This window comes from Sorex fumeus, unplaced genomic scaffold (genome assembly GCF_029834395.1).
Source record: "Sorex fumeus unplaced genomic scaffold, SorFum_2.1 ptg000037l, whole genome shotgun sequence".
NCBI lineage: Eukaryota > Metazoa > Chordata > Mammalia > Eulipotyphla > Soricidae > Sorex > Sorex fumeus.
Window position 1 is genome coordinate 58135266 of NW_026606094.1, and position 27435 is coordinate 58162700.

At 37.5% G+C, this 27435-nt stretch overlaps 1 protein-coding gene across 3 annotated transcripts in view; it reads right to left on the reverse strand.

Annotated features, from left to right (window-relative positions):
• CRPPA (CDP-L-ribitol pyrophosphorylase A) overlaps window positions 1-27435 on the reverse strand; it is a 326035-nt gene that overhangs the window by 219407 nt on the left and 79193 nt on the right. Inside the window, exons 4-5 of one of the 3 annotated variants that reach the window (XM_056118422.1) lie at window positions 14928-15032; window positions 5770-5815 (exon numbers count right to left, since the gene is read on the reverse strand). The exons of 1 other annotated variant lie outside the window; for it this stretch is intronic. In XM_056118422.1, coding sequence (XP_055974397.1) covers window positions 5770-5815; window positions 14928-15032 — 151 coding nt within the window. The remainder of the gene's footprint in view (window positions 1-5769; window positions 5816-14927; window positions 15033-27435) is intronic. One more of the 3 variants, XM_056118423.1, reaches the window with a different exon arrangement.

A 27435-nucleotide genomic window follows, 5' to 3' on the forward strand; every position in this document is an offset into this window, starting at 1 on the left:
TATAAACCAAAATTTGAGGATTTTAGTGAAAAGCTAGTTACCTTTAAATCCCTCCACTAAAAATATGAATGAATATGTAGACTAGAATAAACCAAAATATGCATGTTTTTCCAATGACCAGTAAATCTGCTCTAACAAAAAACATACATATTAAAGAAATATTTTATGATTTAAAAAATAGCTAATAGGAAAGTAGTATAGAAACTAACTTGCTAACCAGAAATAACTGGTACTCAAGTAGAAAAGAAGATGTAGGAAGAACAGCTTATAGAATATTAAGTATTCCTATGACAAGATGAAAAAAAAAGTTCTGTTGCGGAAGAAGAAAAATGTATGACCTGATGATGAACATCAAATTACCAGAACTGAATTTTTTAAGAATAAGTGGTAACTATCACTTCAAAATTATTTTTCTAATTTTGAATTTTAATTTTTATAATCTCTTTGGGGCTGGAGCTATAGCACAGCGGGTAAGGTGTTTGCCTTGCACGTGGCCGACCGGGGTTTGATCCCACCCCTCTTGGAGAGCCCGGCAAGCTAACCAGAGTATTCTGCCTGCACGGCAAAGCCTGACAAGCTCCCCATGACGTATCTGATATGCCAAAAACAGTAACAGCAAGTCTCACAATTTGTTGTGAGATGTTACTGGTGCCTGCTGGAGCAAATCGATGAACAATAGGAGGACAGTGCTACAGTGCTAATCTCTTTGGGTATGGGATCTGCCCTTTTAATATTACAAATAATTTCATCACATTGGGCTGGAGCGATAGCACAGCAGGTAGGGCGTTCGCCTTACACGCGGCCAACATGGCCGACCCGAGTTCGATTCCTCCTCCCCTCTCAGAGAGCTCGGCAAGCTACCGAGAGTATTCAATATGCCAGACACAGTAACAACAAAGTCTCCGATGGAGATGTTACTGGGCCCGCTCGAGCAAATCGACGATCAACGGGAGGGCCTTTCATCACATTATCTGAAAAGCCTGCTTGGAATTGCACGGAGAGTTGATCGTTCAATCTCAAATGTGATATTATGTTTATGAGGCTAGCTTAAGGTACTGTTTTAATCAAGCATAATCTGAATTGTATAGGTTGAAACTTTATAAATCAATCTCTATGCCTTCTACACAGAAATTTAAGTTCACTATGCACTTGAGTGGTCAACATGAACAGCCTACAAGACTCAATTGCAAAGAGGTCAAGTATTGGAGTGAAGCCCTATTTATGGATGAGAACTGACCTGAGTTTACATGTTTATGCATAAACTCTACCATTATTTTTTTATAAGCCATGGTGCACAAAATTAAAAACAAACAAATGAGGCCAGAGAGATAATATAGGAGTCGAGTCACTTGCGTTGCACAAGGCCAACCCAGGTTCAATTCCCATCACCAGAAGGAATGGTTTCTCAACACAGGAGGGAGTAGAGCGAAAAGAGGAGGAGGAGCGAGAAGAAAAAGAAGGAGGTGAAAGAGGAGGAGGAGGAGAAGGAGGAGGAGGAGGAGGAACAGCAGCTCAACATTATATATAAACCACTTGGTATGTGTTCCAAGTCCTCATTTTAAACTCTGACAAAGAGCACATGCATGTCATATTTCAAGATCCCAAGGAAGAAAATGTAAGGACACCCTTTAACATTCATTTGACTTAACTCACCTCAACGTTAAAGGATATATATGCATATATACATATATATCCTTTGTATATACATATATAGTGTATACATACACATATATTATATATAAGGTATATATACATATACATAAAGTGGATAGCAGACTTAAGAGACAGAATGCCTGAGGTAAAATATTGTGGTTAAGAATTTATTTTTATCTTCAAATTAGCATTTAGGGACTAGGGGTATAGCCCAATGGTAAATCAACACTTCGTAAGTAAAAATCCCTGGGTTCAATCACCATACCAATAACAAAAAATTACATATGTGTATATGTGTATATATATATATAGCTTTGAAGTTTTGAATATCCTGTAATATGAAAATAATGACTATACTTAAATCACTGAGTTCTTGGAGAATTAAGAGTTAATGCACATAGAATTTTTTTTATTGTATATACTTTTTTATATTGAATCACTGTGAGATAGTTGCAAGTTTTTCATGATTGGGTTACAATCACACAATGATCAAACACCCATCCCTCCACCAGTGCACATTCCCTACCACCAATATTCCTGGTATAACCCCCATTTCCCACTCTCCCCCTGACTCCATGGCAGATATTATTCCCCATAATCTCTCTCTACTTTTGGGCATTATGGTTTGCAACAGACACCGAGAGGTCATCATGTTTGGTCCTTTATCTACTTTCTGCACACATCTCCCATCCCGAACGATTCCTCCACTCATCATTGTCTAAGTGATCCCTTCTCTATTCCATCTGCCTTCTCCCCTTTGCTCATGAGGCAGGCTTCCAGCTATGGAGCAATTTACCTGTGCCATGTATCTACTATCCTTAGGTGTCAATCTCATGTTATGTTGTTTTATACTCCACAAATGAGTGCAGTCCTTCTGTCTGTCCCTCTCTTTCTGACTCATTTCACTTAGCATGATACTCTCCATGCCTATCCATTTATAAGCAAAGATCATGATTTCATCTCTCCTCAAAGCTGCATAGTATTCCACTGTGTAGATGTACCAAAGTTTCTTTAACCAGTTATCTGTTCTAGGGCACTTGGGTTGTTTCCAGATTTTGGCTATTGTGAACCATGCTGCACTGAACATGTAAGTACAGATGTCATATTAACTGTGCTTTTTTGCATCCTTGATATATATTTTGAGAAGTGGTATCGCGGGGTCATATGGAAGTTCAATTTCTAGTCTTTGAAGGATTGTCAATATTGTTTTCCAGAAAGGCTGGACTAGTGGACATTCCCACCAACAGTGAAAGAGTGTCTCTTTTCCCCCACATCCATGCCAGCACTGGTTGCTTTTGTTCTTTTGAATGTGTGCCAATCTTTGTGGTATGAGATGATATCTCATTATTGTTTTGATTTGCATCTTCCTGATGGCTAGTGATGTGAAGCATTTTTTCATGTGCCTTTTGGCCATTTGTGTTTCTTTTTTGAGGAAACTTCTGTTCATTCCTTCTCCCCATTTTTTGATGGGGTTGGAGGTTTGCAAGTGGAAGCAAACATAAACAAATGGGACGACATCAAACTAAGAAGCTGCTGCATTTAACAAGAAACAGTGACCAAAATACAGAAAGAGCCCACAGAATGGGAAAGAACATTTATGCAATACCCATATGATAAAGGATCAATATCCAGGATATACAAGACACTAGTAGAATTTTACAAGCACACAGAATGTTTTATACAGTGCTCAACACAAGTAACCAATACATATTGGGTTCTGCATGTATAGTAGTAGTGCATCAAAAAATTACATTTTTCACCTTAATAGGAAAAGGTCAACAAGTGAATATTAGAGCTCAGGCTGTGCTATTTACCATATTATATTTGAGAATGCAATTTTTTTTAAATCCATGTTTTCTTTTTTCCTATGCCCAGAGGCATTTTTACATCAGGCCTCAGAAACATGAGAAGCAAAAGTCATGAGAGCAGACATTAACTGCAGGTTAGCAATCATGCATTTGAAACTGGTAGAAGACACTAGACTTAAGAGTATGCTCTCTTTCCTTCTCTACCTCTTCAACCTTTTCATAATTTTTCCATGTGATTGGGATCAAATGGAAATATATAAGTAAATGTTCTCCTGAGTCACCTCTGCAATGCAAGACATCAATAACCTACAGCATTAATGGTATTATTTATAAAGAAATAGACTGAAAAAGACTGTAGAGCCTAGTGTAATTTAGCATACAAACTAATCACCCTAATAAAAATAGATTTTATTAAAATACAGGTTGTGACTTAAGTTAGGAAAGTCCAGCATTCTGCACTCAAGTTTCCTAGTAATCTCAGTGCTGTTACACCAGAATCTGGCAAACAGAGCAAAAAGGGCCCCAGCCAGTCTTGTGTGATTATAATGGAGGAGCAGCATAGGAGTATCAAAGGAAGTTATTAAAAATAAAAATTCTAAAGCAGAAAGAATTTTTCTGGAGTTTGACCTAAGTGATTTTTCTACATCAAGCTATGCGAAGTTCTCTCCTTGAGGATAAAAGTAAAATTCCTTTTAAATACTTTTAAAAATGAAAGCATAATACAACATGTTACCTAAGAAAAACAATTTCTCTCTGTACTTTAAAAAATGATAAGCCCTGCAATTGCACCTAAAACTATGCTTTTTTTTTTATTGAATCACCAGGAGATAGAGCATTACAAAATTTAAAACTATGCTTTTATAATGACAGGAAACCTGCTCTGAAAATACATAGGTAAAGTATTAAAATGGATAGAATCCTCAGCTACTCACACAATAAATCATTTGCCTTTTACTAGGTAGTAAAGATATGACTTTGAAAAGAAATCAGAGTTTTATATTTCCTTGTGTTGAGACTGTAACCAACCATATCATGATTGAGCTAACTACCCGAGTGATATTTACACAGCCTGACTGATGTATAAATATATGTCAACCTTTCAATTTGTAGCTATAGATGATCTGTTTCATATACAGATGTATAAATTACAAATATAATTATGATTTGAAACACAAGATTCTTAAAGGACAACAAATATGAGGGTACATTACATACATAAAATACTTTGATCTGGAACATTTTTCAATTTTCTGAATATGAAGCCAATTGATTATAGGTAGCCTGTGTTTTTCGGAGTTAGTATTGTCTTTAACATCCCTAAGACTGAACTTAGAAATTCATTTATCAATCTAATCCTGAGTATATAGTTCTATGCTGAATTTATTTTTGAAGGAGTTAGAGACAAACAGATTGTAAATCATCACATTTGCTTCAGAATTGGTACTCTGATTCTTGTTGGAACCACATGTTTAAACAGTGGTTTGGTCAGGAGACATCTTTGATGTCACACAAGGGGAAAGGGAGGGGATGGAAGGATGAGAGCTTCTGGTAACTACTGAGTAGAGGTCAGATATGCAGCTAAACCACCCACCATGCATAAAACAAACCCCTACTAAACTATTTCCTAGCCTAAAATGCCAAAGTGTCAAGGCTAAGAAGCTCTGATTTAAATCACAGAGCCTGGGCAAATACAGAATGAAGGTCCCCTGTGCCTGATCATTACATTCCTAGCACAGTGTTAAGCACATTAATAACTATTTGTTGATGATTTAATAAATTACCTCTGTGTAGCTGGGACCTGAGAGGCAGAGATGAAAACTGAGAATGGATTATCATAAATGTAATATCTAAAATTACAAGGCAAAATTGTACGCTAAGTCAGAACCAATAAGGAATTAAAACAACAGAGTTTTATCTCTCTATATTGGAAAAAAAATTTTGTCTTAAGGAATATACACTGGGTGCACCTATTACAGTTAAAGGCATGGGGGTAGTCCTCTTAAGAAGAAAATACACTATTATTATTAATTTGTTTAAATAGTAGCTTTACTACTGCAGTTTTCTCATATTAATGTTTCCTTTATAAAAACTGAAACAATGTGAAATAAATCCTAAGTGTTATTTCACAAGCAGGAAACACAAAATAAAATGTAATTATTTTTCAGGAAAAAAAAAGAAAAAAACAAACCTCTGTGGCCTACAGGCATTTGTACTTCTGAGATTGCTGGGATTTAAAATGTCATGAGAAATTCTGAACTGGCTTACATTTTTGAAACACAGGAACTGACAGTCACAAGGCCAAACCTACCCTTAATAATCGATTCAGCTGCATACAGATCTCGTTTGTAGGTCACCTAAAGGACAGATAAACCTCATTAGACTTAACAGAGCAGGAAGGAATGTGAAAGCAATAAAATTATGCCCCCAAGGAAATTCTTGGTTTTAGAGAAACTATAAACACAAAGTAACTGACAATTTCTAAATTATAACAGTATCAACAAATTCATAGAAAAGCATTCTATTTCTATAAATGGTTGAAGATCCATTTTTAATTATTTGAATAAATTGTGATATTATGTGGCAGTAGTTACTATAATCATATTAATATAACTGAAGTTTTATATCCCAAAATGTGGTAGTGTTGAAATAAAAGTATTAACATGACTATTTGGGAATATTTGTTTTGTTTTGTTTTGCTTATTTTGTAGAATCAGAAATCAAACATACATGAGCATGAGACTCGTAAAAATTGAATTCACCTTTTGAATTGAACATACCTGTATGCACCCAAATTAGGTTCTCCTTATAAGATTTTTATTAGGATGGGGTATATAGTCCAAGTGGTAGATCAAATACCTAGCATGTACAAGGTTCTTAATTTGCACCTCAACACCTCATAGTCCCCCAAATACCACAAGGCCTGAGTACTCAACTGCTGGCCAGAAATTCCTGGGTGTGGCCCTCCAACCCTCTGAGAAGCCCTGGATATGGCATCTATTTTAAAAAAAAACAAATAATAAACTTATTTTACTAATACAAAGATCTTATAGACGAAATTTAGATACATAAAGCAATCATGATCTTTCCTTAAGAACATGAAGTCTCCTTGGAATTGTAACAGATTCCTAATTAATAACCTGGCCTGGTTCTACGAAAGATCTTTTTTTTTAATTTTATTTTTATAAAGTTGTTCACAATATTTGATTACATTTAATATTCGAACACCAATCCCACCACCATTACACCTTCCCACCACCATATTTCCATCCCGAACCTCAAACCCTGCCCTCAAAGCAGAACCAAAATAATTTATTTTGTATTGCTTGTTATGAATAATCCACTAAAAATGAGACAAAAAAGGTTTCTTCGAGGAAAGTGGGTGAAGATTGTTGTATTTCACCCAAGAGCTATTAAGTCACTAATCTCTTCTATAAAAGATTAGTAACATGTTGTTAAAGGTTGAGCCTTGCATGCCTCTGTGTGTGTGTGTGTGTGTGTGTGTGTGTGTGTGTGTGTCTATACATATATTTTCCCCTAAGACTAGTTGTCTTTGGCAGATCTTACCAGACCACATCCTTGAGCTCAAGTGCAGAATGTATCATGTACACTGCATTGCAGAATTGATTTTCCTACAACACTAAACATAAAAGAAGAGTAAATAATATACTACATTAAAAAGTAGTATAAGGTTTTGAGACCTAACATCTAGATGGTTTTGATGTAAATGGCCTAGAAACCTGCTTTAAGAAACACTCGGTAAGGGGCCAGAGAGACAGCCCATTGCTGATCACAGGCTTGTATGTAGTAGTTTTGTCACCACATAATCCCAAGCACTGAGTTACCACCAGGTGTGACCAAAAGAAAATAAATTACCACAAACACATACAATTTGTAGATTTTTGTGTCTATAATGTGTACTTTTTCTTTCAAAGTAAGCCTGCTCACAACTCTACTTATATAGAAATTCTGGCTCAAAGCGAGTCAGTATACTTTTACAAAAATAAATTCCTCATTACAGCTTTATCCTGGCAGGTATATCCTGTTCCAAAAATGTAATAGATTATTTATAAACCAGAATTGGTGCCGAGATAACTTATGAATCAAATGGAAAGTTGCTCAACCCAGCTTGTTAATTAAGAAAATATATTTCACAAGTTTATTACTATTACAAACATATTAAAATGCATGTTAAGTACTATTATTAATTCACCCAACAAATTAAAGTTAAATGAGAAAATGCTGCTTTACTTTTAAAACAAGCATATGCCAAGCAAAATTAGCACTACAGTTAAATACTCCACAATACAATTCTATTATGGGGGTGGCAGAAGAGTGAAGGACAGAAAAGACATTTAAAGGTTAATGTTATGTGTTTTAAAAATTAAAGAACATATTGATCTCATAATTCATTTTTCAATATACTTATCTATCAACTATTATATTCTATGTCCAAATCTAAGTGCTGGGAGCAGAGCAAGACAACTACATTTTATTGGAGAGATATTTTTCTTATAAAAACATTTAAAAATGTGGGTTTTTTCCTCAGAAAATTTAAATTTAACTAGGTATCTGGAATCAAGTTTCATTAATATTTACAATTTCATAATTTAATTAAGGAAATACTTTTCTGTAATAATTGTCTGCTGTGTAAGGTAAACTTAAAACATAAATTAAGGGGGACGCTCCTAATTACCATAATTCATATTTTCTTTCCTCCTGCTTTAATTTAAAACTGTGTTCTAAATTAAATATAAAATTGTAAAAGAAGCATATTTTCTCAAAGATTATTAATTACTGACTTTTAACATTAAAGAAAATCTAGTTTCAAATACTAAAATGCTTTTGCTAATGTACATGCAAAAACTTAATAATTTGGCCTGATTCAGTTTTATGAAAAATACAAATTTTATTTGTTACCAGTCTTTTCCCAATAACTGTAAATAATTAATTGTATAAATAAGAAAGAATCCTAAATTTATTTTGGAGGAAGATGTGATGACTTACAGTCTTTGGACTATGTCCTATACATGAATTAGAACTCTTTTAGATATTAATGAACATTTTTCAGCTATTGAAATATATGGAATATTTTATTATTAAATACAAGCACGCTTTTCACCACTGACTGAATGAAAGTAAACAACAATTTATTTCTATAAACTTGTAATATGCTGTTTAAAAACAGCTTCATTTTTTCATTAAAAATACTTCAAAGCGAACAGTACTGGGAAATGTTGCAATTCTAAATTGATGGATTATTTTTTTCTGTCAAACTTTTACAGTAATATGGGTTGGCCTTTCTTTATTTTTAATTTTGAAAACTGCTTAATAATCAGTTGTGAAGATGATATTCTTCTGTCAACAAGATCTGTAGGTTTCCTTTGCCCTTGCACAATATTTTATTGTGGAAAAGAACTCCACTTTTGAAAAAACTCAAGACTGTAGGAATAGGGGAGAGCATCGAGCCTGTGATCCATTTCTTTCCCACACAGTGCTCTTGAAAGGCTCTCAGGGGCGACCCAATGGACATACTCTATTGACAACTAAGTCTCCTAGCCTTAGCATGCACGTAATCGAATTCAGGTTAATTTTTAGATGTTCTTTTCCATGGTGTTTCTGTGCAATATTTCATCTAAAAAACAGCAAATGAGAGAGAAAGAGGAAGAGAGAGAACAAAAACTTGACTTGAAAAGTCAATAACTTAACTGCCTTCTTGCTTCTTGCTCCAGCTCGTCAAGGTAAATTCCAGCAGAAAGTAGCATACCTCCCTTGAGATGCTCCATACTAAGTAAAACTAAATATGTATACTTATAAAGATAAATAGAAGAAAGCCAAAATTACTTAAATCTTGGGGCCAGAGCAATAGTATGGAATGTCAGGCGCTTGCCTTAAATGGAACCAATCTGGATCCGATTCCCGACATCCCAAATGGTCCCACAAACCCTGCCAAGACTAATTCGTGAATGCAGAGCTGGGAGTGAGTCCTGAGCACTGCCAGGTGTGGCCAAACCCAAAAAGCAAACAAACAAACAAAAAGACTACAAAATAAAATTTAAATCTAAAATATATAAAATGCTTCTTAGATGTAAATGAAGGTATTAGGTAGTACTCTAGTAGATTTCTTGCCTTTTCATTGATTATCTCTACTTATAAAATATTATTTTTCCTCAGACTGTATAACTAGATGAAAAGCCTCTAAAAAGGAACAATTTTACTACATAATATTTTTGAGGTTGAAAAGAAAACAATGAGGCCATTTTGATTTTTTTCTTTTAAACAAAGATGCTTAATACACTTGGATCTAAAAAAGAATGTAATTCCCATCAAAAGGAATCCTCAAAAGTTCAGTCATTCCAATAATGTAGAGATGACTCATACACTTCAGAAACCCCTTCTGAAGAAACATTTTCAGACAATGAAAGAACAGTTGTTAAATTTCTTCAATAGCTGGCTATAAATCTTTTATGCCTTGAGGATGGTTGAAACATTTAGAAACAAGAAGTCTGCTCAATTAGGTCTGTATGTAGTAAGTGACAAAGTTTTAATTATGTTGAGACAAAAATATGGTACAGCTATAAATTAAAGAAACTGAAGTTTCTATGGAGAATGAGATAAAATCTCCTGACGTCACAGTATATTCACTAAGTTCCACCAAGGCATTCAGGAACAACATGAGAATCAATCCCTCTTCTCCAGGTCCTACTCTATGCTCTCGGTGATAAGACATTCCTGGGGGGGGGGGGGGGGGGGCGGGGGTTCTTTCCAAGCATGGGTCCCACATGTAAGCATAGAAATGATTATTGATTTCTCACACTACTGAATATGTGAAAGTTCTACCTTCCAAGGGTACAGAAGGCCTGCAGCTTCACATTTCAGAATCCTGTCTTGCCTTCATATGTAGTGGCCATGAAATCTCTATTGCATCAGATATATCCACTGCCTTGAGATTGACTCCACCAACTGAGTTAAGTGCCAATTTTAGCCTAAGTGTATTAAAAGTTTTTTTTTCCAGATGAACTTTTTAATGTAGCATCCTTGGAACTAGTAGAATTAGAAGACTAGCTTTAAAGTGAAAATTCCATTGTGTTGCTCTAAACAGACACCAAAATACCCTTTATTCATTTTATAAATTCATATCCTTTATAATTTTGTGATAAACCACAAAATTAAATTAGAATCCTAAAGACAACTCATATACTCTCACTGCAAGAGGTCAAATGAGGCTAAATAAATAGACAATAAAATATCAAAAAGAAAATGGAAGATGAAAGGAAAGTAGATGAAGAAAACACGGAATCTGTAACAACTGCATTTATTATCAATCAAAATAAGTTTACCTCAATTAATAAAAGAAGCACGGTACCCAAAAAATACACATAACAACTGGTTTGTAAAAGATATTTTTGCCCAATAAAAGAATAGATGCCTTTTCATGATACCTTTCAGACAGCCATTCAGAGTAGGACTTCTCCTCTGCTCCCACACACAGTTTTAAAGGGTTCAATGAAGTTGATCGCTCTAGGCTTGTAGAGAGTGTTTCACGCTTTGGCAAACATAATAGTTTTCTAGGACCATCATAATACAGCACAAAAGAGGTGGCTTAGAATAACAAAAATGTATTTTCTCATAGTCCTGGAGGCCAGGAGTTTGAACTCCACGTGTTGGCAGAGCCAAGTTTTTTTGAAAACTTTTAGGAGGAATTATTTCAGGCTCTTCCTGTGGTTTCAGAAATCCCTGCTCTCCCTTACTTATAGATTTATCCCTCTAGTTCCACTGTCACTGGTGTGTTTCAATACAGCTCTCCCTTTTTCTGTATCTCAATCTATTTTCATTGATCACATATATTGGATTTAGAACCTACTGCATGCTGGTAGTTACTATCAAGATATATAAAGTAGTGGCAATACTTTACAAGAAAAAACAACCAACTATATAAAAATGGGTTGAAAATATGAACAGAAACTTCCTTAAAGAAGTCATATAAATGGCTAAAACATATGAAAAAATGTACTGCATCACTAATAATCAGGAAAATGAAAATCAAAACAACAATAATATATCATTTCTCACCAAAGACACTGACATTTATCAAAAAAAATAAATCAACAAATACTGACATGGATGTAGGAAAAAATGGAGCTCTCGTTTTCTGCTGGTGGGAAGGTCAACTGATACAGTCTTTGGAAAATAAGATGGACACTTTTTGAAAACTAGGAATTAAGCTTATATAAGACCAGTAGTTCAACTTCTTAAATTGCTACATTCCAATCTATCCCAAGGGTAAAAAATCAATATACAGAAAAGACATTTGCACTCCTTTGTTCATTACAATACTATTCACAATAATCAGAATCTTGAAATAACTTGTGTCCAAGAATAGACGACTGGCTAAAAAATCTATGGTATATACAATGGAATACTACTCGGCTATAAGAAAAGATAACATCAAGCAATTTTCTAAGTGGTTGGATGTGAATAGTACCATAAGTGAAGTTATTCAATAGGAGAGGGAAAGATACAGAATGATCTCTCTCATATTAGGGATATAAAGAAACGTAGCTGCATTTTGTAGTCTCTGAGTCTTGGCCGTTGATGGGATTACACGGCGCCAGGGGGCCAGGTGGTGGGTGTGACCCCTGCCTACTGGAATTTGGAGGATCTGGGTGGAGGATGCTCGACTCCAATTCGAGTAGGCTCGGAGATCTCGGCCCCAGAACCCGCGTGGCTTTGTCCCTCTGCCAGTACCTTCATGTCAGTCAGTCTCCTGCCCCTGCGCCTGGCTGTTCCTCACCAGAGTCCCTTGGAGGGGAGCGGGTTGAGCTTTCCTCCCCACCCCGACCAGGGCTCCGGCAGCCGAAGACCTCCAGGACCAGCCACCACCATGCTGAGACCACTCTCCGCACACATGAAGGTACTGGCAGAGGGACAAAGCCACGCGGGTTCTGGGGCCGAGATCTCCGAGCCTACTCGAATTGGAGTCGAGCATCCGCCACCCAGATCCTCCAAATTCCAGTAGGCGGGGGTCACACCCACCACCTGGCCCCCTGGCGCCGTGTAATCCCATCAATGGCCAAGACTCAGAGACTACAAAATGCAGCTCCCGGAACCGCGCGGCCGCATTTGCGGCCGCGTGACATCTTATCAGAACATCTTTTTATGATATCTCATTATCTCATTCCTACTCTGGACAAACTTGCAGGCTATCGAATATAGCCTGCCCACAGGGCAGAGTCTGGCAAACTCCCCGTGGCGCACCAAATATGCCAAATACCAGTAACAATGATGGGTCTCATTCTCCTAAAGAGCCTTGAATATAATCTCAGGGCTAGGATGAAAGAGACGTTACTGGGGCCTGCTCGAGCCAATCGACGAATAACAGGATGATGAAATGAAAATGAAAAGAAACATAATGGGGAAATAATAAATATTCAACAGAAACAGAAAATGAGAACTGATCTTCAAATACGGTGACACAAGGTTTGAGGGTTAGACTTGAACATACCTTTTCATGGGGACACATTTCAATGTACACAGTGTATAAAAAATGATTCACTAAAGGAACAAAGAGAATCCCTTTGCAAAGTCCAGTCACTTCTAATTGCACCAACAATTGTGACCCATAAAGGGGGCAGGGTGTCAAAGAAGTATCTGAAGAATAATACTAGGTTACTGCAAGAAGACAGTCAAATATGAAGATTTTCAAAAGCTGCTTTCCTTTTATCTGACATCCATGGTAGGCATTACAAGTCCAGGATATACAAAAAGAGCAAATAATCAAAACCCAAAGACAGAACAAAAAGGTCAGAATAGTGTTGACATGTTAGCAGCAATAAAACATCTCCAAGTTTCCACTTATTTTTTTAACCTGGCTCTCAAGTTAAATTCAGCTGATTTTCAAAAGGTGTTCTACATAGATGTGGGATAGGACCTTAATAAAATGGGTTAATTCCAGAGAGATAGTTACAGCAGGTAAGGCACTTTCTTTAAACATAACTAAGTCAAGTTTGATAAGTAGGTAATTACACAAATTCCCACAATTAATATGTATAATGCCACCATAGATAAGGATAAACAAAATAAATACTTTGAAGCGGATTGACAATTCTTATCTGTTAATGAACAATATTGTATAAAATTTCCCCATCAGGCAATGATACAGGCTTGTCAACATTTTAGAATATCAGAATTGACAAATTCAACAAATATCTGAGAATATCTCAGCATTTATCAAGACGATTAATATTGCTGTGAAACATACTAATCAACTCAAGAGATTTTTATGCTTCACAATCTATAAACAGATATGTTTTGTTTTATTTAGAAAATTTCATTTATTGAAGGAGATATTTTTCCATAGCAAATGGAAAACTTGTTAAAAAATTACAAAAGAATTAAGTGATAACACTTGAATTCATAAATTATTTTAAAAGCAAAAATAATAATTTCAAAATTATGAGATGGCCCTACAGTTATATTTCAGAATATACTGATCCATTTTACACATTTTTATGTTTAAAATAAAAGAAAGTCACATACCCAAACACCCACACCTCAGTAAGAAGCAGAATTTTGACAGTGTGACAACCATCCTATTCTCTCCAAAAGAAATAAATTGACCATTAGAAGAACTAGGTCTTGCCACAAGAAGTCAATAACCAGGGATAGAATTGTGGCAGATATTCCTGTGCCAAAGAGATAGCTCAATACACTGAGCACATGCCTTCTGTGTTAGAGGTCAAGCTCGAATCCCTGCCACCCAAGCACAGACACAGGAGCAGACCTTAAACATTGCAAGCACTGCTGGGTGTTGCCCCCCCCAAAAAAACCCCCCCAAAAAAAACAAGCAAAAATATGGAACTGTGCCAGATTTCTTTACTCTCTTAAATTCAGTTAATTTGTAAATACCCCTCCATGGCATAAATGGTAGATAGTGTAGTGTAAGTTCCCTTTCACAGAATAAAGGATATATATAACTAACAGAAAATAATCATATAAGCTAAAAAAGTGTGTTTCTATATATTATTCCAAATAATTTTTTAAAATCAGACAATACTTTGAAGCATACTTTGAAGTATCAGTAAAAGCTAAGTGAGATACTTTTTGTTTGTTTGCTTTTGTTTTTGTTTTGGGGCCATACACAGTGATGCTCAGGGGTTACTCCTGGCTCTGCCCTCAGGAATGACGGTGCTCATATAAGATGGCGGGATCATATAAGATGTCAGAGATCAAACCTGGGTAAGCCACACATAAGGCAAATGCCCTACTGGCCCTGCCACTTAAGAGGTATAAATAATTGCATACACACATACCTTTCTTCCTGAAAATACTTTAGTGTGCAAAACCAGTAATATTTAAACTGTTTTCCCATTTCTAAAGCACCTGAAAAATGTGCATACTTGTAGAAAGTATCTTAGAAATGACATATTAAACCCAGTTTAGATATAAAGTAAAATACCAATTTCTTACCTTCCAAAGATCAGGGGATCCTTCCACAAGTTTGGCTTTAGTCTGACAGTATTTTAGAGCCAACTGCAAACACTCAGTTCCAAATTCCAAGTCATAGTCACTACACTAGGTATAAAAAGAAAAGAGGGAGAAAGAGAAAAATTACTAAATCAAAATTTGATTTGAAGAATAAAAGCTTTTTTCACTCTCAATTACACACAGATAAAGATAGAATTAGAGAACTCGTAAACTCTTTAATACAGTTACTAATTAATTATAGAATAATTTTGTAATCCCTAAAAGCCAAATAAAGTAAAATTAAAATAGAAATGTTATGATCATAAGAATTATAAATTTTTTCAAAAGTTTCAGGTGTCATATAAATAAAATACTTTATTTCTTTTGTTCATAATCTACCTTTAAAAAGTATTTTAGGGGGTAAGATGCCGCCAATAAGTCAACCTGTACCTATGGGGCAAGTGCATCAGCAGCCTGGTGTTTTCTTCAGGCTCTGACACCCCAAAATTGCCGCTATGCCTCTGACCAGACCCCAACAACTTGAGACCAAGTTTACCAAGAAATTAAATGGCCAAAAGTTGGGTATGTGGGAACCATGCCCACAAACCGCCTCAGCTATACAAGTTCATTTATTGGCCCTATTTCAGAGACCCATGATAAAACTTGAAGGAGACCAAAAGTCACTGTTAATCTCAGACCCGCGCATGGCTGAACAAAATGGGGTAAATAGGAGGAACACAGGTTGGCAAGCTGAGCAGCAAGCAGAGCCCTGGCAGTCGCTTGCTTTCACAATCTAAAATCACCTCCATGCCCCAGGCCTGACTCTACCGTCTCAGGACGTAGCTCACCAAGATATAATCTGCTGAAAATTTTGGTATGCAAGTTTTATGACTGAAATATCCAGGCTTTCACAGACTTGGGGGGCTAGCTCCCCACATTTTCCAAAACACATAGAAGCACTGGCAGTCACCCCCCACAAACCAACTCCAGTGCCACCCTGTAAACTCTATTACTTGCCTTGCTTCAGAGCCATAAATAAATAAATCTCAAAGGAGATCAAAAGACAGAGACACAGCAGCGAGTCCCAGAAGGCACCACAGAACCGGAGATACCTCCGGGCCCCATACTGAGCCAATTTCTCCAGGGTACCCCAAATGGAGAAGGTGCAGTCTCCTCACCACTCCAAATGGAATCCCAGTGACCAAGAATTTCCACAAGCAAGGCCCAGGTAGGAGGGTTCCAGGACTAAATCTCCTAGCCGCATGGCGCCAGAGGCGCCGGGCTGTCCCTCCAAGGTTCTCCGCCCACTCATCAGCCTAGCTATCACCCCCACAATGTACTTCTGGGCACCATCTTAGCACACCAAAAACCCTGGTCCAGAGATACCTAATTGAATCCCAAAATGGATTAATGCCCTACAGAAATGTCTCCAGAACCAAACCATTTACAATCTAGGATTTCAGAAGTGCATGGTCACGGCACCCAAGATTTAAAAATGAGCAATGGACAATCAAAGATCTAGCATTTGCTCCTGGCAGTCAGGCTTGAATGGTTGTGGTAAAATTCAAGCAACACATAATGCCCAAAAGTAAAAAGACAGTATTGAGGAAATTGCCTGCCATGAAGGCAGGGTGAGAACTGGGATGGGGGACGAAGGGGATATACTAGGGACACTGCTGGTGGAAAGTGTGCACTGGAGGGATGGGTGTTCGATCATTGTATAGCTGAATTTTGAACGTGAAAGCTTTGTAACTGTGTCTCAATGTGAAAAAAAAAAGTAATGTGGAGTTCATGCCCAATTCAGTCAGATTAATCAATGGCTAAATAATAATAAGAGTACTCCTACATTTTAAAAATATTTTTAAATACTGAAGATGTCTTTCACAATTTCCAAATCAGAATTTGATAAAACAAAAAAGTACATCCATAAGCTCCAAGTTTCCTATATCCTATGTGCATGTCACAATTGTTACCCATTTTAATGTCTAAAGTATTATACATATTTTAAAGAATTGTATTTTAAATATGAGCTTAGAAACAGTTCAGTCTTTCAATGTGAGAACATATGTAAATGGTTTTCAAAGAGGTATTAAAATATAAAGACTTTAAAACATTTTGATGAAACTGTTCAGATGATCAACATAATACAATTCAACTGACTGCCTCACTGGGCACCAATCATACGTTAGCTTTATATTAAGTAGCAGTACATGAAGATAAATGAGACATGCACTAATCCTCAAAGGAGTCAAATCTAGAAGAAGAGGCGGTCTATAACAAATATTTTTTTATTAGTTAAACACCATGAGGTACAGTTAGAGACTTACAATTTTTTGTGCTTGGGTTTCAGTTATACAATGATCTGGGTTTCAGTTATACAATGATCAAGTACCCATCCCTCCACCAGCGCCCATCCTCCACCACCATGGGTCCCAACATCCCTCCCACCCTCCCGTTGCCTCATCCCACCCTGCCTCTGTGGCAGGGCATTCCCTTTTGTTCTCTCTCTCTCTCTCTCTCTCTCTCTCTCTCTCTCTCTCTCTCTCTCTCTCTCTCTCTCTCCTTTTGGGTCCTGTGGTTTGCAAGAGAGGTGTTGAGTGGCAATCATGTTTGGTCTATAGTCTAGTCTATAATCTACTTTCTCTCACCCTGGGAGGATCCTCCCAACACCCTTTATTTGGTGCTCTCTTCTCTATCTGAATTTCCTTTTCCCCTAGCACATGCGGCCGGCCTCCAAGTCATGGAGCAAAATTCCTGGTACTAATCTCGGCCACTCCTGGGTGTTAGTCTCCCATTTTGTTACTTTATGTTCCCCAGATGAATGCAATTTTTCTGTGTCTATCCTGTTCTTTCAACTCATTTCACTTCACATGATACTTTCCATGTAGTACCACTTGTATGTAAATTTCATGACTTCATCTTTTCTAACAGCTACATAGTAATCCATTGTGTAGATGTACCGAAGTTTCTTTAACTAGTCATCTGTTCTTGGGCACTCAGGTTTTTTCCAGATTCTCGCTATTGTAAAGAGTGCTGCAATGAACAGACAACTGCAGATGTCACTTCGTCTATACTTTTTTGCCTCTCTGGGATATATTCCCAGGAGTGATATTGCTGGGTCAAATGGGTGATCAAATTCTAATTTTTTGAGAATCGTCCATACTGTTTTCCAAAAGGGTTGGACCAGCCGGCATTCCCACCAGGAGTGAAGGAGGGTCCCTTTCTCGCTACATCCATTGAAGACAAGGTTGGCAAAACTCTCCAAGCAAGTTAAAACAGAGATAGACAAATGTTTATCTCAAAAAGTTTCTTATCTTAAACTAAGAAGTTTCTGCACCTCAAAAGAAACAGTGACCAAAATACAAAGATAGTCTACAGAATGAGAAAGGATATTAGCCCAATACACATCCGATAAAGGGTTGGTATCATGGTTATACAAAGCACTGGTTGAACTCCACAAGAAGAAAACATTGAACCCCATCAAAAAATGGGGTGATGAAATGAAAAGAAACTTTCTCAAAGAAGGAAATACAAATAGCAAAACGGCACATGAGAAAATGCTCTACATCATTATTCATCAAGGAGATTCATATCAAAAAATCAATGAGCTATCATCTCACACCACAGAGACTTGCCCACATCCAAAAGAACAAAAGCAACTGGTGTTGGCATAAACGTGGCGAGAAAGGGACCCTCCTTTGTTGCTGGTGGGAATGCCGACTAGTTCAGCCCTTTTGGAAAACAGTATGGACGATTCTCAAAAAATTAGAAATTGATCACCCATTTGACCCAGCAATACCACTCCTGGGAATATATCCCACAGAGGCAAAAAAAAGTATAGTCGAAGTGACAGCTACACTTGTTTGTTCATTGCAGCACTCTTTACAATAGCCAGAATTTAGAAAAAACCTGAGTGCTGGAGAACAGATGACTGCTTAAAGAAACTTTGTTACATCTACACAATGGAGTACTATGTAGCTGTTAGAAAAGATGAAGTCATGAGATTTACATACAAGTGGTACTACATGGAAAGTATCATACTAAGCGAAATGAGTCAGAAAGAGAGAGACAGACATAGAAAAACTGCATTCATCTGGGGAACATAAAGTAACAAAATAGGAGATTAACACCCAAGAATACCCGAGATAGGTACCAGGAGGTTTACTCCATGACTTGGAATCCACACACACTAGGGGAAAGGGCAGTTCAAATAGAGAAGGGAGCACCAAATAAAGGGTGTTGGGAGGATCCTCCCAGGGTGGGAGAAGCATGCTGAAAATAGACTACAGACTGAACATGATTGCCACTCGCCTCTTTTGCAAACCACAGCACACAAAAGGAGAGAACAAAAAGGGAATGCCTTGCCACAGAGGCAGTGTGGGTTGGGGGGCATGACGGGGTGGGAGGGATCTTGGAATCATTAGTGTCAGAGAATGAGCTCTAGTGGAGTAATCGGTACTCGATCATTGTATAACTGAAACCCAAGCACAAAAATTTGTAAGTCTACAACTGTACCTCATGGTGTTTAATAAAAACTAAAATAATAAAAAAAGAAAGAGTACTAAAGATAGACCATTTGCTTTGCATGCAATGACACTGGTTGAATTCCAATAACCCTTTATAGTTGCCAGAGCATGACCAGGAGTGATCCATGAGCACAGAGTCAGAAATACGCCCTGGGCAACAATAGTTGTAGTCCCAAAACTACACAAACAAGTATGAGGGCATCAGGCAAAGTTTGTCAGAGGAAATGGTCCCTGATCCCGATTTTATAGACTAGAGGAAGAATTAATTAAAGCAAAATATTGGCGGGGGCGTGGGATGTCAGTGAGATAGTACAGGGGATAGTGTTTGCTTTGCATGCAGTTTACCTCATTTGGGCCCTAGCACCACATATGATTCCCCCAAGCACCACTCTCATCACCACCTGGTGTCCCAAAAAAACAAACAGAAACAAAACCAAAAGATGTCATACAAAACTAAAGAGGTTTCATAGGTCTTGTATATCTGACTTTAGAGTCTGTCCACATAAGACAGTTGGCAGGGAAGATAATAAATATAAGATTTAGCACCTTTTACTTGTGCGGTTCATTGAACTGGAGGTCATAAAATCATAGCTTTGACAGTTTTTAAATTAATGTAAAAGAAAAACCTTAGTTTCAAACTAGGCAGAAAGTTGAAATGTTCCATCCTTATATCTATCATCTCTCCTATATACTTTGACTTTGATGTTATTAGAAGCAGTTACATTGAGATATCTGAATTTTGTGGAATCTCCTCTTTGACCTTCCAGCAGTATCACACTGCCTATTTCTCCATGAAATATATGTACAGAGAAAAGTGTTCTCTTTAATACATGGTTAAATCCCCCAAGATGACTAGTAATAACCCTTTTCCTGACTTTTTCCCAGGCAATATATCTAACATCCCTGGACAGTTTTAAAAGTGCTCACAAAATCACACTGAGAGAACACTGTAAGAAACAGCTACTTCCTTTCTGTCTCAGGTGGGCGGATGAGAATATCTTGACCCAGGCAGTGTGACATGCTGTGTACAAATGGCATGAAGCCCTTAACATTTCACAACCAAAGTGAATGAGAAACATAAAAATAAAAATTGCAGGTCAAATGTATATGAAATATGCACAGGAAATAGACAATGAGCAATCTTGGCAGAAAAATAATCTGAATTTATTGCACATTTTATAGACTAATATTATAACTATTTATGAGGGACCTGGGAATCTTTTTAGAATAAAATGTCAATTTCAAAATGCCTGCTTACCAACACCTAAAAGGAGAGAGAGAACAAAACGGAATGCTCTGCCACAGAGGCGGTGTGGGGTGAAGGGGATGGGGTGAGGGTGGTGGGACCATTGGTGGTGGAAAATGGGCACTAGTGGAGGGATAGGTACTTGATCATTTATGACTGAAATATAAGCATGAAAGTTTGTAAGTCTGTAACTGTACCTCATGGTGTTTCACTAATAATTTTTTTAAAAAAATGCCTGCTTAATAAAAAATACTGAATTCTATCTTTCTGAAGATGACTGCCCTCCGACATCATGATGGATCTATCACATCTTCCAGAAGGGCAATGGAGAAGATTATTCATGATTTCTACTCAGATCTCTTTAATAGCCACATCCACTTGCCCACATACCACATACCACATGATGGATATGTCGTTCCCAATGTTCTCCCTTCCGAAATCCAACATGCCATCTCGTCGGTAAAGAAACAAAGAGCACCTGACCCAAACAAGATCAGACCTGAACACCTGAAGAACTTACCATCAGTACTCATCAATACATTGGCTTGACTCTTCACACGCTACCTGTCTGAATGCAAGGTTCCATCCCAATGGAAAACCAGCAGGACTGTACTACTATACAAGAAAGGAGACATCCACGACATTGGCAACTATCGCCCAATCTGCCTATTGTCTGTCATCTACAAACTATTCACTCGAGTCATCCTGAATAGGATTAGCAGAACACTAGATGAAGGACAACCATGTGAACAAGCTGGATTCCGAAAAGGATTCAGTACCATCGACCATATCCACACAATAACCAAGCTCATTGAGGTATCTCGGGAGTTCAAGATGCCGCTCTGTCTAACGTTTATTGATTTAAAGAAGGCCTTTGATTCTGTTGAGACGGAAGCGCTCATGGAAGCCCTAGCCAATCAGGGCGTACAAACTCAATACATCAGGATCCTTCGTGAGCTCTATTGTGGATTCACTACCAAAATCTCACCATTCTACAAAGAAGTAATCATCCATATCAAGAGAGGGGTTCGGCAGGGTGATACCATTTCACCAAAACTCTTCAGTGCCACCCTCGAGAACATCATGCGACGACTGGAATGGGAAAACATGGGAGTGAAGATAGATGGTCGGCAACTACACCACCTCCGCTTTGCTGATGACATCGTTCTAATAACACCAAACATCAGCCAAGCGGCACAAATGCTGAACGACTTTGACCGTGAATGTGGAAAGGTCGGACTACAGCTGAATCTTACGAAGACAATGTTTATGAGAAACAGCCTTGTTCCTGATGCTCCATTCACTCTCAATGGAACCACCATCTCCGAATGCAACAGTTATATATACCTAGGTCGAGAAATCAACATGATGAATGACCTGGCACCTGAGTTGCACAGGAGGAAGAGAGCGGCTTGGAATGCCTTCAAGAGCATTGAAGAAATAACTAAAAGGACAAAGAACCTCCAGCTACGAGCACATCTCTTTGATTCCACTATTCTTCCTGCATTAACATATGCCTCAGAGACCTGGACCCTACGAAAACAGGATGAGAACGCTATTCGGGTCTCTCAAAGAGGAATCGAAAGAACTATGCTTGGAATATCACGATTCACTCAAATGAGAGATAGAATCCGGAGTTCTGATCTTCGTCAACGCTCAAGAATCAGGGACGCTGTCTCATTTGCCAAGACATCAAAAATCAGATGGGCTGGACACGTAATGAGGTTTACAGACAACCGCTGGACTAGAGCCATTACTGATTGGATTCCATGGGACATCAAAAGATCACGCGGAGGCCCACCTATAAGATGGTCAGACTTCTTCGTCAAGACCCTAAATGATCGGTTTGAGGCTCTGCATGTTCCTAGAACGAACAGATACCATTGGGCTACGCTAGCACGCAACCGGGATGAATGGAGACGTTACTGGCACCTGCTCGAATAAATCTATGAATAACGGGGATTAAGTGATAAGTGATCTTTCTGAAGAATACTAGTGGTGGATTTCTACTTTCATATAATATACGGAAAGCTGGAGAAAGTGATGTTCATTTCTACAAAGAAAAACTCAAATAAGCACAGAAGAACAATTTTCTTTTCTTGAATCTATTGGAAGTTGGTTCACAAAAATACCAAGACCTTAAATTTAGAAAAGATCTACTTCCTGGGTCTGGACAGATAGCACAATGGTAGGGCATTTGCCTTGCAAGCGGCCGACCCGGGTTCGATTCCCAGCATCCCATATGGTCCCCTGAGCACCACCAAGAGTAACTCCTGAGTGCAGAGCTGGAGTAACCCCTATGCATCGCTGGGTGTGACCAAAAAGCAAAAAAAAAAAATCTACTTCCTGCAAAGCTCCCCATGACAAAGGCAAAACTGGGATCTGTGTGGACATTAAGAAAAATAACGGGTCGGAGTGACAATACAGTGGGTAGGGTGTTCGCTTTGCACAGTGCTGATCTGGGTTCTATCCCTGACATACCATGGTCCCCTGAGCACACCCAGGAGTAATTCGTGAGTGCAGAGCAAGGAGTAATCCCTGAGCATTGCCAGTTGTAGCCAGAAATGCCAAATAAAAATAAATAAATAAGAACTATTTTGTTTAATTTTTTTTTTGCTCTTTGGGTCACACCCAGTGATGTTCAGGGGTTACTAATGGCTCTGCACTCAGAAATCATCCCTGGTAGTGGTGGGGGACCATACAGGATGCCGGGGATCAAACTCAGGCCAGCGACATGCAAAGCAAACACCCTACCCACTGTACTATCACCCCTGCACCCAACACCTATAATTTTAAACATATTGCTGAAAACCGACTGCCTGTGTGTGTTGTGTGTGTGTGTGTGTGTGAGAGAGAGAGAGAGAGACAGAGACAGAGACAGAGACAGAGACAGAGAGAGACAGACAGAGAGACAAAGAGACAGAGAGAAAGGAGGGGGAGGAGGTTGATCAGGTGAATACGGAATTTCTCAGAGACATCATCACAAGAGGGCTCATATCCACTTACAGACTTCTCTTCAGCAAAGTAGAGTGAGTATGCAGGAAGGTAGGTAATATTTGAAAGTTATGCAACTAAACGTATATTCTAAACTTAAAGCAATAACTTTTATTTGGAAGTGAAAACACTTGCGAATAAAAATATGAGGTCAATAAAAATGATAAAGCGCCTTTAAAATACTAAATTAATACAGACCAGAAGAGTGAAGTGATGGAACAAGTAGAAAAAAAAGCAAGTTAGTCATTTTAATAAAAAGTAGTTAATTAAAAATGGAAAATTACACAAAATATAAAACGTATAATACAGTGTAAGGGTTATGGATAAAATCCCTGATAATATGAGAAGCACATATACATATGAGTCCATGTAACTTGGAACACTCACACCTGGCTCCAAGACTGCAACACAGTGTATTCTACTCAGACTGCAGCCCCAAAATGCTATTGCCAGAGGTTTCCAAACATACTTATGCACAGCTCAGACAACATAACCCACCAAGTCCAACCAGTTCTCTTTAATATATAAACAAGAGCAGTAAATGAAGATCAAAGTGAAATCCAACCAAAAAATCCAATATGAAAGATGAAACAAGAAAAAAAATATCTTAGAAAAAAATGTTGATGCTAAAAGTAAGGGGGCTAGGGGCTGGAGCAATAGCACAGCAGGTAGGGCATTTGCCTTGCATGCGGCCGACCCGGGTTCGATTCCCAGCATCCCATATGGTCTCCTGAGCACTGCCAGGGGTAATTCCTGAGTGCAGAGCCAGGAGTAACCCCTGTGCATAGCAGAGTGTGATCCAAAAATTAAAAAAAAAAAGTAAGGGGGCTATTAATAGACCAATAAAGGTTAAATGTTTATATTCAAAATAACAGAATAACACTTAAGAGCATAAAAAGGGATAGCAAAAAATCAGTATGTGGATGACTTGACCTGAAAAATAAAATAGAATTAAAAAATAGGAAAAGACTGAAGGAAACAACAAAATAATTTTACTGCCAAAAATGAAGTATGGATTTTCATACTTAATTGACGTGGATAAAATAGAAGCTGATAACATAAAAGCACCATGCATAATTGACAGCAGCAACAGTCTCTTATAAATAGAAGCATTAATCAAAACTGGTTGTGTTTTTCAATTTCTTTCATAGTTTAGGTGACATGTTTACAATAGTCTTAATGGTTCTGTTTCAAATGTACATGGTTGCATCACCTCACCAACGAGCCTAAGAATCTGTGAAGGGCAACAAGGGAAACTAAAAACAATAGAAAATACTGTTAATAAATTTTAAAATAATCATCAACATAAAATTTTACTACAGATGGTTTTTAGGACATTATATCATTACAAATATTGAATTTTAATTCATTATTCATTACAACAGAATTTTAATTTTAGTCCAGGCAGAAGAGAAAGTACAGCCAGCTGCAAGGCACTTGACTTGCACACATCAGACCTGGGTTCAGTCCTCAATACCACATCTGATCTCCCAAGTCCACCAGGGTGATCTCTGAACCAGGAATAAGTCATGGTTTCTTAAATATTCTTCAGCAAACCCTCCTTGCTTTGTTCCAGTTGTCTCTTTTCCCCTGATGCCACCAGGATCTAGACTTTTTGAAAATTCTACAGTAGGGGATTTTAATTTTCAGCTTTCCTAGACCATAAATAAGCCTTCAATTGAGTTAGGAGCTTTACAGCTATCTGTTAACCATTGTACTGATCCTATTTTTCTTATTCTTGTGGGTTAATATTGTTTTTAATTTCTTCCTGGTAACTTTAATGAGGTTTCAGTAGTGAGTAGAATTAGATGAATATTTAGCCAATATATCTTTACCTAGAAACAGTATATGCATTCATAATTAGAGAAATATTCTAAATTGTGTTCCACAAAGGTGGCTTCAATTTATATTACCAAACAATATGAGAATGGAGCAGAGTTCTTAACATAAAGTAAATGAATAGGACTCAGAGGAACTGAAAAGATCTGAAAAACTATTTTGTGCATAATGTGATTATTTGGGGGATGATAGAATTCCACAAATTTCAGGACTTTATGACAAAAGATTTAGTAACCAATGTTTTATGGGAACCATGTAATGGTCCATGGCTGTAAATAATCTGATTATATATCCTTCCACACTTAGCATCATCCACAGCATTATTTCTGCAAGGCAGTCTGGGAAGTTTGCCCAACAAAGAACAATATATATTATATACATACATATATACATATGTGTATGTGTGTATATATATGTATATATATACATATTAGAAAAACCTCAATTGAAGGCATGTATGCACAAGTTTCTCATTCGACATTTATATAGCACAAGTTTCTCATTCGACATTTATATATTCATGCTCAGAATGTTTCAAGTAGGTACAAAATAGACTATCTTACAATTAGGTAAACAATGAACACCTGCATCCAATTTATCACCTGAAAAATCAAACTAGAGGCATTTTGCTTACATTTGCATTGTTTGACTTAAGAAACATCTTTTAGAATTGCATGAGATATAGTTATCCAAGATGCTTTGTTCTTACAAATCATTTTCATAACAGACCACATCATATTGAAGCTCTATTAGGCTGAGTATAGATCAGAAGCGCTTGACTCTCTAGGAAACAAAAGAAATTTGTTGTACTCTGACCTGCACAATTTGTACAACTGACCTGACTAATAAAAAGATTTCTTCAAGTGCAATTTTTTTTAATGAGCTGACAGAAACCTTGCATTCACAGGAGACTTTCAAATATCCTCTGCCTGAAAATGAAAAAATGAACTGTTTACCCACATTTGCTGCCCTTCTCAACCAAAGCCCCTTTCAAATGCTCTTATTCCTTTATCATCCTTTGTCATTTTCATTATCCATCTGACTGGCTAGCCCCTGGATTCAAAACTGACCAATTGGAAGTTCAAGAGATAGTCCTGAAGAAAGACAATAGAGGTTAAGGCTTTGCACACAGCTGCAGCCGAGAAAATAGCTTGACAGCTGGTAATCCCATGCATTGTCCCTGACAGTGTGGCCCCCAATAAATAGATAAATAGACAGATAAATAAATAAAATGACCAATTGCCCAGCTGAATTATCTGGTAACCGTCCTCTCCACACCTCACTGTAATAATTTCAGTTTACTAATGATAATACTGTCAGGCTCTATTAAAATCTAAGAATTTCACTATAATGTACTTTCTCTTATGTGTTTTTTTCCAGAATAAACTCAACAAAAATTATGTTATAAAGAATTAGAATATTTCTCCTAAATATATTTAGTAGACAGTAGACTCCATACATAGGATTTATCTATCACCAATAGAACAACTGAGGGATAAAACAGAATCCTGTGTCATCAAACCACCCCGTAGATGAGAAAGCTTGAATTTTATACAGTGAAAATGCTTGCAAAGGTCTCTGTCATGATCTTATCAAGAGATCATGGAGATCTGAAATAAAACCAGAAAATAAATAGAGGGGAGAACTGAGAGTCAAAAGTTGTTTCAGGGGCAGGAGTGATGGAACAGCAGGTAGAGTGCTTGCCTTGTATGTGACCCACCTGAGTTTAATCCTTGGTATCCTATATGGCCCTCCAAGAAAAGCCAGGAGTAATTCCTGAGTGCAGAGATACAAGTAACCACTGAGCATTGCCTGGGGTGCTCCAAAAACAAACAAATAGCAAACAAAAATTTTGTTTTAGTAGCAACAGGATTGGTAATACTATTTACCCGTATTCTCTGAGAAG